The sequence below is a fragment of the Olea europaea genome, unplaced genomic scaffold, assembly GCF_002742605.1.
Source record: "Olea europaea var. sylvestris unplaced genomic scaffold, O_europaea_v1 scaffold2131, whole genome shotgun sequence".
NCBI classification, from domain to species: Eukaryota; Viridiplantae; Streptophyta; class Magnoliopsida; order Lamiales; family Oleaceae; genus Olea; species Olea europaea.
In genome coordinates this window covers 121,752-133,573 of record NW_019239275.1, presented here as the reverse complement: position 1 = coordinate 133,573, position 11,822 = coordinate 121,752, and the positions used below count along the sequence as shown (strand labels likewise).

Below are 11,822 nucleotides of genomic sequence, written 5' to 3'. Positions count from 1 at the left end.
GTTTCAAAATTCAAAAATCAAAATTTTATTAAAATTTATTTATGATTTAATTATTTAATTAATCATTTAATTAATTTAATATATTTAGGTCACAGATCTATACAATTTGGTCACGAATTAACAATTTAATTATTAATTTATTATTTTTTAGTCACAAATCAAAAATTTTATATCACAAATTTGTTTTACGATCACAATGCAAAAGTTTTGTAGGTCACAGTTTTTTCATCGATCACAAATAAAAAAATTTATAGGTCATATATTATTTTCTGATCACGAATAAACTTTTTTATAGGTCACATATTATTCATTGATACAGAATCAAAACTTTTATTGGTTACAACTCATATATTCATTTCAAATTATTAGATTTTATCAAAATCTACACAAAAGTATGATTTGTTGCTTAACCAAACAGGGGCCTAGTGTAATTTGAACATTTACTAGTTGGTTTAAAAAAAAAAAAAAGAAATACATATTTTGATAATTTTACACTTCCAGATAGAGATCACGTGTGCGCGTTGCATGAATATTTATCATCTAAATAAATATATTTTTTGTTAGGTAAGGATTTTCTAACGTGCATACGTGACTATCACACTTATAGAAGGTTGGAGATTTTTGAATGAATTTTAGTAATTTAGCGTTAAAAGAATCCGAAACTCCATTTTCAAAGAACTTATCAAGCTTTATTTTAAATGCAAGTTCAAGAAAGACATTATAGTAGTTACATAAAGACAGGAATAATGACTCAGAGAAGGAAAAAAAAAAGGTCCAAATGGATTTTCTAAATAGTTTGTGCACAAAGGAAAAAGAAAGGGAAATTACTAATAGAGTTAAACCAGGGGACAAAAGCGTGTCTGCAAAATCCTCAAATTCGATTCAGTTTGCTTTAAAAAGTAATCTGTACGAGAAATCTTTTCACATGCTATATTCATATAACAATAATTTAATATTATTATCACCAACATTACAGAAAAGAAAAAAAAAAAAATAGAGGAATAAAAGCAAGATAGATCAATTTATAACAGTTCATTGAACCACAAACAGGTTGGTTTTTTTCTTTATGTAGTTATTATACCACTCTTTCTGTGTGTGTTGTGGTCAAAAATTGAACTTTTTGGCGTGTTTGAGTTTGTGGGATATAATTATTTTTTAGAGGAGCAGGGCAGTGAACGTGCTCCTCTGTCTGGTACTCTTGAGCTTTGCACACAAAATCTGTACATGATTGAATTGTTGGTGGTGTTTTTCATTGTTTAGTAGCACACCCCTTTTTAAAGTATATTAGCAGCCGGAGGATAGTCTTTGAGAAAGAGAGAGGTAAAAAGATAGTAATTTTTCTTTGGAGTTCGGGCTTTGTTTCATCTTTTGAGGTCTGCAACAAGGCCATGCTTGTTTCTCCCATCATGGAGGTGTGAAAAAACTTACTCTTTTTTTAGACAGAATTACTTTGATGGGGATTAAAAAGATTTTTTTTGGAAGGCCGGTCTTCCCTCTTTGTGTAAATTATTTGAGTGACAAAAAACAATGTTGTAATCATAGAAGTACATTGATTTGAAGAGAACCCTATTATTTGTGTTGCTCAGATATAAGTCTGAAAATTAATGGGTGTATACATATATTTTCTTGGGGGTTTTGGTTTCTTTTAGCGGTCGGATGTCAAAGTGGGAGAAACAAGAAGAAGAAGAAGCAGACTGCTGAGAAAGGAAGAAGAAGATATAGTTTGTAGAATGACTGAGAAAAGGCAAAACCACCATATGGTGGCTCTGAGGGTGAATGAACAACTGGGCACAAAGAGAAAGTATTCAATCATCCACAAAGTTTCAAACCCAAGAATCTTGGCACTTTGGATAATGCTAATGTTGATTTTTAGTGCACAAATTTATGATTACATGGACGATGAGTACAAGGAGAGGAGGAAGGAAGTGCTTGTGAGCATGTGTGACCAAAGGGCTAGAATGTTGCAGGATCAATTCGGTGTTAGTGTTAACCACGTGCACGCCCTCGCCATCCTCGTTTCCACTTTCCATTATCTCAAGAACCCATCAGCAATTGATCAGGTATTTTTTGCTTATTCTCGAATTTTCATTGTTTATGTTGAAAAATTTATGAATTTGAGTAAGCTCTTTTCTTGTTTATGCTATGGAGTCCCTATATTTCTGTTGAAAACTTAGATGTGGTTTCTTTGGTATTCTGTTTCCTTATTGATGTTCTGCTTTTTTATTACTTTCTGAATTTTGGACATTTGTAAATGTTTATCATCACGATGTAAAATGCAGCAAACTTTTGCTGAATACACTGCGAGAACTGCTTTTGAGAGGCCATTGCTGAGTGGGGTGGCATATGCAGAGAGAGTTGTAAATTCAGAAAGGGAAGAATTCGAGAAGCAACATGGGTGGACAATAAGAACGATGGAAAGAGAACCTTCACCTACCAAGGATGAGTATGCTCCAGTGATATTCTCTCAAGAAACTGTGTCCTATATTGAATCACTTGATATGATGTCTGGGGAGGTAACTAAATTAATTCAACGTTGAAGTGAATTAAATATTTATAAATGTAACTTTTCAACTGTGTATTGATTGCGTAAATTATTCTGGCTGATGCAGGAGGATGGTGAAAACATATTGAGGGCACGGATAACTGGTAAGGCAGTTCTTACGAGCCCCTTCAGGTTGTTAGGTTCTCATCATCTTGGGGTTGTTTTGACCTTCCCTGTTTATAAATCAAATCTTCCTCCAAACCCAACTGTGAAAGATCGCATCAAATCAACTGCAGGGTAAGCCTTTGGCAATGTCAGTTAACATCTGTATATGCACAACTTGACTTTTGGGCATTTCATATCTGTTCTCCAGGTTTATACGATTATCTTTCTTACCGAAATTAACGTATATTAGTTAAAAAGTTATCAAGTCAACCTAGTCAATCAATTGCTTTTGAAGAGTTTCTAGGGGATGAGATTGAGAAACGTGGATTTCTATCTATGATGCAACTTTGTTCCAATAAAAATTTTGGAAAATGTTGCTCATGAATACGTTAAGTTTGCTCCTCAAATAAAAATCAGTTTCAGGAGGACTTAGTTAAAATCTACATACAAAAAAAGAGGGGGTGGGGAGCGGTTCATTTTCACTTCGTAAGGAAGAGACAGTTTTTAAAGCTTGTTACACATTTTGGTTGTCCACTACTTAAGTTTTTCTGGATCCCATATAACCTAGTTCTTTTGCAGTTATTTTGTGGTAAAATAATTATTTAAACATAGGATGCATCATGTTCCTGTTCCACCTTGAAAATTGCATGTATTTGTGTTAACCATAGATCTGCAATTTCAATGTTATTTCATTTAAAACTTTTAATGATATACTCCGCATTAAAATATCTACTTCATTATACCAGATCTCACATAGGAGTTCTTATTTTTCCTTATTTATAGATAATCTCCCATAATCACCAACCTTAAATAAAAATTTTAGTGAAAGCGATCAGCATTAGCAGCCAAGCAATGGCATTAACTAACATTCAGCTTAAGACCACTGTTCATTTCCTTGACTGTACTTACAATTTATCATGTACTAGAAGCTGCACATTTTTGGTATTGATCCCGCATCACGTTCCTGCTGACCTATTTTCCTTGATGTGGAGTATTTGAGAAATAGAAGCATGGAACTGAAATTCTGAAACTTCAATACATTACCATCCCCTTCATTTATAGATAATCTCCCATAATCACCAACCTTAAATAAAAATTTTAGTGAAAGCGATCAGCATTAGCAGCCAAGCAATGGCATTAACTAACATTCAGCTTAAGACCACTGTTCATTTCCTTGACTGTACTTACAATTTATCATGTACTAGAAGCTGCACATTTTTGGTATTGATCCCGCATCACGTTCCTGCTGACCTATTTTCCTTGATGTGGAGTATTTGAGAAATAGAAGCATGGAACTGAAATTCTGAAACTTCAATACATTACCATCCCCTTCATCGCTTCAATACCTACCATTTTCAAACTCAATAAAAATGATTTTTAGGTTTCAACTGCAGCATTTGTAAGTCAACAGAGCTTTACTGGTCTTCTGGGACAAATGAAGCTTGTAGTTTCAACTTTTATTTAAGGATTCAGTTTTGTAGGAATAGCATAATAATATCAAAATGAAAGAACACGTTTGACTTGCCTACTAAATAAATCTAACCACCACAAAGTTTCTCTGTCAAGAACATCATTAGTCTACCATTGCTTGCCATACCTCAATGCAATATCTGTTGTAGTGGTTTAAGCAACAGAAGTTTTATGTGAATACCATTTACAACTTGTAATGCTGGACCTCTTCTGAAACCAGGACATTGTCCATCTGCTTGTTGCTTACCTTGATATTCTACTGCACAAAGTGCTATTTCTTTCTTGATCAGCTAGGTTGTCATTCTTCTCATATGCTTGAATCTACAAGCTTCCTCCAAAGTGATAAGGAATTACATTACATATAGGCTCGTCATTCAGTTTGATCATTATGGAACAATTCCAAGATTTAGTCCCAGACTATTTGAGCTCATTTAATAGCCCGCCACAAGATACAATGACGCACCATGGAAAGGCTCCTTAATCAATGAACCTAAACCAATTTTTGAAGAAAATGATTCAATTGCAACGGAGGAATAAATTATGTAAAAAATAAAATAAAATAAAATATGTTAATAATTATGTAAAAGGAAAACATGATATGAATCATGAAACAACATTTTGGAGCTACTCTTTGACCCCTCTGCTTTATATTTTAACTCTATGCAAGACCAGAGCTCATACAATCACCATCTTCTCTTTTATAATTCTGCATGCACATTGCACATACGTGTGGACTGCATGTCCACTTAACTTTACATCTCGTTTCATTTTATTTTTATGATAAACAGTATCACAGTTGAGATATTTATAAAATTGAGTTAAACTGAAATTTAAAACAATCGGCCTGGAGATACTTTCAGTGCAGAGAAATAAAAGAATGATATGGGAGTGGATGCTTGAAAAGAAGTGAGTACAACACTTGCTGTAATTGATGTTTCCATGTTTGGAGGTTAAAATATTAGTAGGAAAGTTGGTCAGATATGGTTGCTTATTCTTCTGTTTATTGTTTCATAGACTTGGTAAAGTCTAGGGTAAAAAGTTGAGAATTCCCTCTTATGATTGTGAGGAAACTAGTATTGGTTACGAAGACATTTTCTCTTTACTAATTATTGGCCACTAGGGAAAATGTGGCTTTGACTTTACATCTCAACCTCTGCATACTCATGGTTCTTGGTTCGTATATTGTTCTCTTCTATTTTCATCAATGAGATCATCAAAAAGAAGATTAAAACATTGATGTTTCATTTGTGGATTTCTAAAAAGAGATATTATACTTAATATTTTCTTCCTTAAGAGCCTCTTTAGATGGTAATATTTTTCTTCTTTAAAGCATGTTTACACTGTCTAGAGATGAACTCTGCCATCCTATTGAACAATGTTAGTTGGCTAGTGTCAATAATCTTCTGTTGAATGCATATTGCATATTATTCTTAATGGTAATTTCGTGTTTTCTACTTTAATTGCAGTATTATTATTTCTTGTGATTCTGAGATCATTACACGTGTGGGAGACTGTTTTAATGTTTACTGAATGAACATTTGGAAGTACTTAAAGGATTATAAAATACAAAAAATTGAAGTAGAACACTAGGCTCACTTTGTTTTTTATTTAATTTCTATGCTTTTGCTGAAAATTCGTGTGCTAAATTATGCTCATTGTAAACAGTTACCTTGGTGGAGCCTTTGATATTGAATCCCTTGTTGAAAATCTACTAGGGCAACTTGCTGGTAACCAGGCAATAGTGGTTACCGTGTATGACATTACCAACTATTCTGATCCCTTAATCATGTATGGGCACCAGTCTCAAGAGGGTGACATGTCCCTTACGCATGTGAGCAGGCTTGATTTTGGAGACCCCTTCCGCAAACATGAGATGATGTGTAGGTAGGAGCATTGAGCCATTGAGCATCTATTTTTAGTGACATATATTCTGTTAGGCATACATACTGAGACTGCGAGACCAATTTGTATGCCCACTTAGGTATCTTCAAAAGGCTCCCCCGTCGTGGACAGCACTGACAACAGCATTTTTCGTCTTTGTGATTGGCTTTTTGGTTGGGTATATGATATATGGCGCAGCGATTCACATTGTTAAAGTTGAAGACGACTTCCATAAAATGCAAAAATTAAAGGTCAGAGCTGAAGCTGCTGATGTAGCCAAATCCCAGGTATGTCACGCAAATGTGTTCACCGTCCATTATGCAACTACTGCTGTTACTTTATGACCTGAATTTCATCTCTTTTCCCATGCCAGTTTCTAGCGACTGTTTCCCATGAAATAAGAACTCCCATGAATGGCATCCTTGGTACGTCAAAGTGTCTTTTGAATGATCTTATCTATTAAATTGGGCTGGGATGTGAATATTGATTTTGTTAATGACAAGTGATTGCAGGAATGCTAGCTCTGCTACTAGATACAGAACTGAGTTCCCCACAAAGGGACTATGCTCAGACTGCTCAAGCTTGTGGGAAGTCACTGATAACATTGATAAATGAAGTGCTTGACAGGGCGAAGATTGAAGCGGGCAAGCTAGAACTTGAGGCAGTCCCTTTTGACCTTCGATCCATTCTGGATGATGTTCTATCCTTGTTTTCTGAGAAGTGCAGGAATAAGGGTATTGAGGTAAGGCCTGAAAAGCTCTAACATCTTCTTAACATAGCTTCCAAGTGGAAGTGCTGAAAATACTTCATGCTTGCTTCCTTCGTGTTCTAACTTTGTGTTTCCATGACTTCCTGTTCACTCTTCTGTGGCTTTGTAATAAATGACATTGATGCTACTGGAAAAATTGATTCGAACTTCCTAATACAACACTATGCAATTCATTGGACAGTTGGCAGTATTTGTTTCTGATAAAGTCCCTGAAATTGTTATTGGGGATCCAGGAAGATTCAGACAAGTGATTACAAATCTTGTGGGCAACTCTGTCAAAGTAAGTGAATTTCAATGCTTGCTATACTTCAGATGTTAAAAGAACCCATCTCAAGCTTTTCTGCGTTTCTTTTACTCAGAGAGAGGGGTGGGGGGACGGCCTTTCTCCCACTCAAATTGCACTGCATATCATCCCTCAATTAGATTCATAAAGATTTCAACTCCCATCCTTCCGACTGGGATAGGAAGTTCTTGATGGCTATCAAACCCAAATTTTTTTTAGTAGTTCTATGAACATCAACATACTTATGATTTATTTCTTGACAGTTTACTGAGCGAGGACATATATTTGTTCAAGTCCATTTGGCTGAACAAGCAAAAGCTATGATGGATGTCAGAACTGAAAAATGTTTGAATGGAGTATCTGAATGTTTAGGACAATCTAGCAGTCATCAGTTTCAAACTTTGAGTGGTTATCAGGCTGCTGATGACCGAAACAGCTGGGATACCTTTAAGCATTTGATTACCGATGATGACTTCCGGTATGATGCTGCCAGCAAAGCAATGAATGATAATACTCATCAGAATGTCACGCTGATGCTGTGTGTTGAAGATACTGGAATTGGGATTCCAGAACATGCACAGAAACGGGTTTTCACGCCATTTATGCAAGCTGACAGTTCAACATCTAGACATTATGGGGGAACAGGTATAGGGTTGAGCATTAGTAAGTGTCTTGTTGAGCTAATGGGTGGTCATATAAACTTCATTAGCCGTCTTCATGTTGGAAGCACATTTTTGTTCACTGTTGACTTCCAAAGATGTGAGAAAAATGCAGTTGGGGATCTGAAAAAAACTGTATCTGATGATCTTCCAATGGCTTTTAAAGGGTTGAAAGCTATTGTATTTGATGGAAAACCAGTTAGAGCAGCTGTCACAAGGTATCACCTCAACAGGCTTGGTATTCAGGTTGAAGCTGTTAGAAGCATGACAGCAATTTCTGCATCTGATAAAAATGTTTCCCTGGTATCTAAGTAAGCATTTTTATTTTCCTTTCTTGCTACTGTGGTTTTTTAACTTCAAATTACTTTTGTTTAAAGCTTCATGCTAGACCTGTGGGTGATCTCTACCAAAACTATTTAGCCATGAAGCATGACTAGAGTTTTTCACAGTATTATTCCATTTTGACTTGGTTTTGCTTGCTTGTAGTTCAAAATTTTATCCACAATTAACATCTAAAACAAATGAATGTCTGCTAATTATATAAAAAGCTGTATTGAATTTAAATATATATATGCAGAACTGAAAGGCTGCCAGATTTGATTCTGGTTGAGAAAGATTCATGGATATCTGGCAAGGATGATGGTGTTAATTTGCAGCTATCAGACTGGAGAAAAAATGGCCACTCTTATAAGTTGCCGAAGATGATCCTTCTTGCAACCAATATTACCAGTTCTGAGCTTGACAAAGCCAAGGCAGCTGACTTTGCAGATACTGTGATCATGAAACCTTTAAGAGCGAGTATGGTGGCTGCATGCCTTCAGCAGGCGTTGGGAATGGGTCGTAAGCCACAGCACAAAGTGTGCAAATCAACTTTCCTCCGTAGCCTGCTCTGTAGCAAGAAGATATTGGTGGTTGATGATAATATAGTGAACCGCAGAGTTGCTGCTGGTGCACTCAAAAAGTTTGGGGCTGATGTAGAGTGTGCTAAAAGTGGTGAAGAAGCTCTTAAGTGGCTTGAGCTACCACACAGTTTCGATGCCTGCTTCATGGATATTCAGATGCCCGAAATGGATGGGTATGTTCTTAAAACTTTTCTGGAATTGATACCTGGTACATAATGTAGATGTTTCTTTTGAAGATCACAAGTTGATTTATATTTCATCTTGAAAGGATAGAGCTAATGATTCCAATTTTCCTCTCTGTAATTTTGTATTACCTCTAACTTTATTTGATAAATGAGTACAGTAGGGAGGGGAAAGTATCACATTATCTCCAAAATTTCATGAAGAGGAGAGGAGATAAAAGTAAAAACATAAAGTTCGGTGGACTGCAACCATTCCAAGAATTTACAAAAAAAAAAAAAATCAATTCACTACTTAGTCCAATATAGGAATCTGGACCTATATTGTTGTAATAAGCCTAGCACTTCTGCTGCTTTCCCAACTTCCAATTCCTGACTGTCATGTGCATTGTTTCATTAGCAAACCAATCTGCCACCCATTCCCCTCACAGTAAATGTGTGTGAGGTGGCTTGAAATTTAGGACCCTGCCGTTATGTGTATTGATGATCAGTAGCATCTATTTGTAATTTATAGTCTCTTAACCTGGCAAGAACAATTTGCATATCTGTTACTGTCCTGCTATCACCAGTAGTCTATGTTACTGGATAAATTTTTTGATGCAAAAAAAAAAAAAAAGAAAGAAAGAGAGAGAGAGAAGGGAAATATCTGAATTTACAGAAAATTTCCTTGTGATTTGAATAACTGGACCGAGTCTTTATTCCAACACAGGCAGCTTCCTTGTAGTTTGTGAGAAACATGATCTTCTTCTATCAAAGAGATTGTTAAAATATTCAGCTGCACTGTTTTTCAGGTCCACTAGAATCCCGGTTGGTTTATGACTAAGTGGTCTTTAAACTTCTTTAGAGAAGAGACTAATATTTGCTCCTTCCAATGATTGCAGTTTTGAGGCAACTCGACGGATTAGGCAAATGGAGAGTATTGCAAATGAACAGATAAATGGAGGATGCACCATTGAAGGAATTGCGAGAAATGGTGTGTGGCATATGCCAATATTGGCGATGACAGCCGATGTTATCCATGCAACCTTAGACAAATGTCTTAAATGTGGGATGGATGGGTATGTGTCCAAACCATTCGAAGAGGAGAATCTCTATCAGGCCGTTGCTAAGTTCTTTGAATCCAAGCCCGTCTCAGACTCGTTGCAAGATTCCCAAACCAGAGGGACTGAACTCTTCTAAGTCAAAACTGCGTTATTGGATTAAACTGGAAACCAGCAATTTTTCAAATTCTGCTGGTGTCGTCCGGTAAGGAAAGCTGTGGATATTCTTTCGTGGCTGTGGTTTGAACACGATGTCTAACCAAGTTCACTTGGTTACCATCTCCCCGCTTATTGTTGTAAATTAAAAAGGGAAAGAGGCCGAATATGTAGAATATGGTATTGTTTTATAGAATTTTCAGTCAGACTTGCTATTGTAATGCTTTCTGATTTCTTGATTCCTATATTTATTTCATGAGAGGTCTATAATTTTATTGCGAAACTGTTGCGGACTTTAATTCTTTAGGCCAAATCTAGTATTGTGAGATATTGTTAGTAACATTTTATTTTTATTTTTTTCCTTTTTTTGGGTGGTAGTAACTTTATAGGTTGAACCCCAATCTTGAAGGCTCTTATCGCCCCGTCCCTAGAGTATCGTGAGAAAGGTAAATCGTGTGATGTGTCCCAACAGATCAGGAAACAAAAGTATGCTCGTATATTAGTGCCCACAAAGAGTTTAATTTCATATCTCAGGAATCGAACATTCATACGGCGGCTGCCAGAAAGGTTAAGCCTACCTCACTCTCGTCCTTTGCATCACTGGGTTATGTTCCGGGGGGTTGGGTGGTAATAACTTTGATTGCATGCACAATTGTTTTAGTGCTAGTTTATTATTAATTTTTCAATTGATCAAATCTAGTATTGTGAGATATTGTTAGTAACATTTTATTTTTATTTTTTTCCTTTTTTTGGGTGGTAGTAACTTTATAGGTTGAACCCCAATCTTGAAAGCTCTTATCGCCCCGTTCCTAGAGTATCGTGAGGGAGGTAAATCGTGTGATGTGTCCCAACATATCAAGAAACAAAAGTATGCTCGTATACTAGTGCCCACAAAGAGTTTAATTTCATATCTCAGGAATCGAACATTCACACGGCGGCTGCCAGAAAGGTTAAGCCTACCTCACTCCCGTCCTTTGTGTCACTGGGTTATGTTTTCATGGGGGTTGGGTGGTAGTAACTTTGATTGCATGCACAATTGTTTTAGTGCTAGTTTATTATTAATTTTTCAATTGGTCAAATCTAGTATTGTGAGATATTGTTAGTAACATTTTATTTTTATTTTTTTCCTTTTTTTGGGTGGTAGTAACTTTATAGGTTGAACCCCAATCTTGAAGGCTCTTATCGCCCCGTTCCTAGAGTATCGTGAGGGAGGTAAATCGTGTGATGTGTCCCAACATATCAAGAAACAAAAGTATGCTCGTATACTAGTGCCCACAAAGAGTTTAATTTCATATCTCAGGAATTGAACATTCACACGGCGGCTGCCAGAAAGGTTAAGCCTACCTCACTCCCGTCCTTTGTGTCACTGGGTTATGTTTTCATGGGGGTTGGGTGGTAGTAACTTTGATTGCATGCACAATTGTTTTAGTGCTAGTTTATTATTAATTTTTCAATTGGTCAAATTTTTATTTTAGTTACATATTTTATGAGATTCACAACAAAAATAATTTATGCTCAGATGCTAATTTCGAAATGAAAAGGTGATATTATTCATTCAATTCTAAATCGTTGATTGGGTCAAAGTATTTGATGACAACATTCTCTCCGTTCGTTTGAAGAAGATTCGCTCTCGAAACTTGTTTATCAATGTTTTTGGACGCCAACATTCATCACTACTATCTATGAATTATTTCGCAAGTATAAGAAAAAACAAATAGAATCTATACAGGTGTTGCCAAGCTTCCCTTTTTTATTTTTATTTTTTGTCATCTTGCAATGATAATGTGCCAAGTGTCAATTTGTATAATTTTCGTGAAAATTATTCTACACCTATAG

General features: G+C 35.9%; 1 protein-coding gene across 2 annotated transcripts; it reads left to right on the top strand.

The window, feature by feature from the left end:
* Positions 1–920: 920 nt before the first annotated feature.
* Positions 921–10,270, top strand: LOC111380371 (histidine kinase 4). Of its 2 annotated transcripts, XM_023003910.1 has the most exons (12): positions 921–1,050; positions 1,650–2,060; positions 2,280–2,513; positions 2,610–2,779; positions 5,783–6,001; positions 6,099–6,285; positions 6,372–6,423; positions 6,511–6,740; positions 6,949–7,047; positions 7,314–8,020; positions 8,287–8,784; positions 9,672–10,270. In XM_023003910.1, the coding sequence occupies exons 2-12, from the start codon at positions 1,731–1,733 to the stop codon at positions 9,967–9,969; spliced, it is 3,024 nt and encodes a 1,007-aa protein (XP_022859678.1). In that variant the 5' UTR covers positions 921–1,050; positions 1,650–1,730; the 3' UTR covers positions 9,970–10,270. The 2 variants fall into 2 exon arrangements, with proteins under 2 accessions (XP_022859678.1, XP_022859677.1); XM_023003909.1 differs by having other exon boundaries at positions 978–2,060.
* Positions 10,271–11,822: the final 1,552 nt, after the last annotated feature.

Bases quoted from the DNA above. Each gene is read 5' to 3' on its own strand.
- LOC111380371 (XM_023003910.1), top strand. From the start codon at position 1,731: ATGACTGAGAAAAGGCAAAACCACCATATGGTGGCTCTGAGGGTGAAT. The intron at 6,286-6,371 runs GTATGTCACGCA...TTCCCATGCCAG, and splicing joins CTGATGTAGCCAAATCCCAG to TTTCTAGCGACTGTTTCCCA. The intron at 8,785-9,671 runs GTATGTTCTTAA...CAATGATTGCAG, and splicing joins CAGATGCCCGAAATGGATGG to TTTTGAGGCAACTCGACGGA.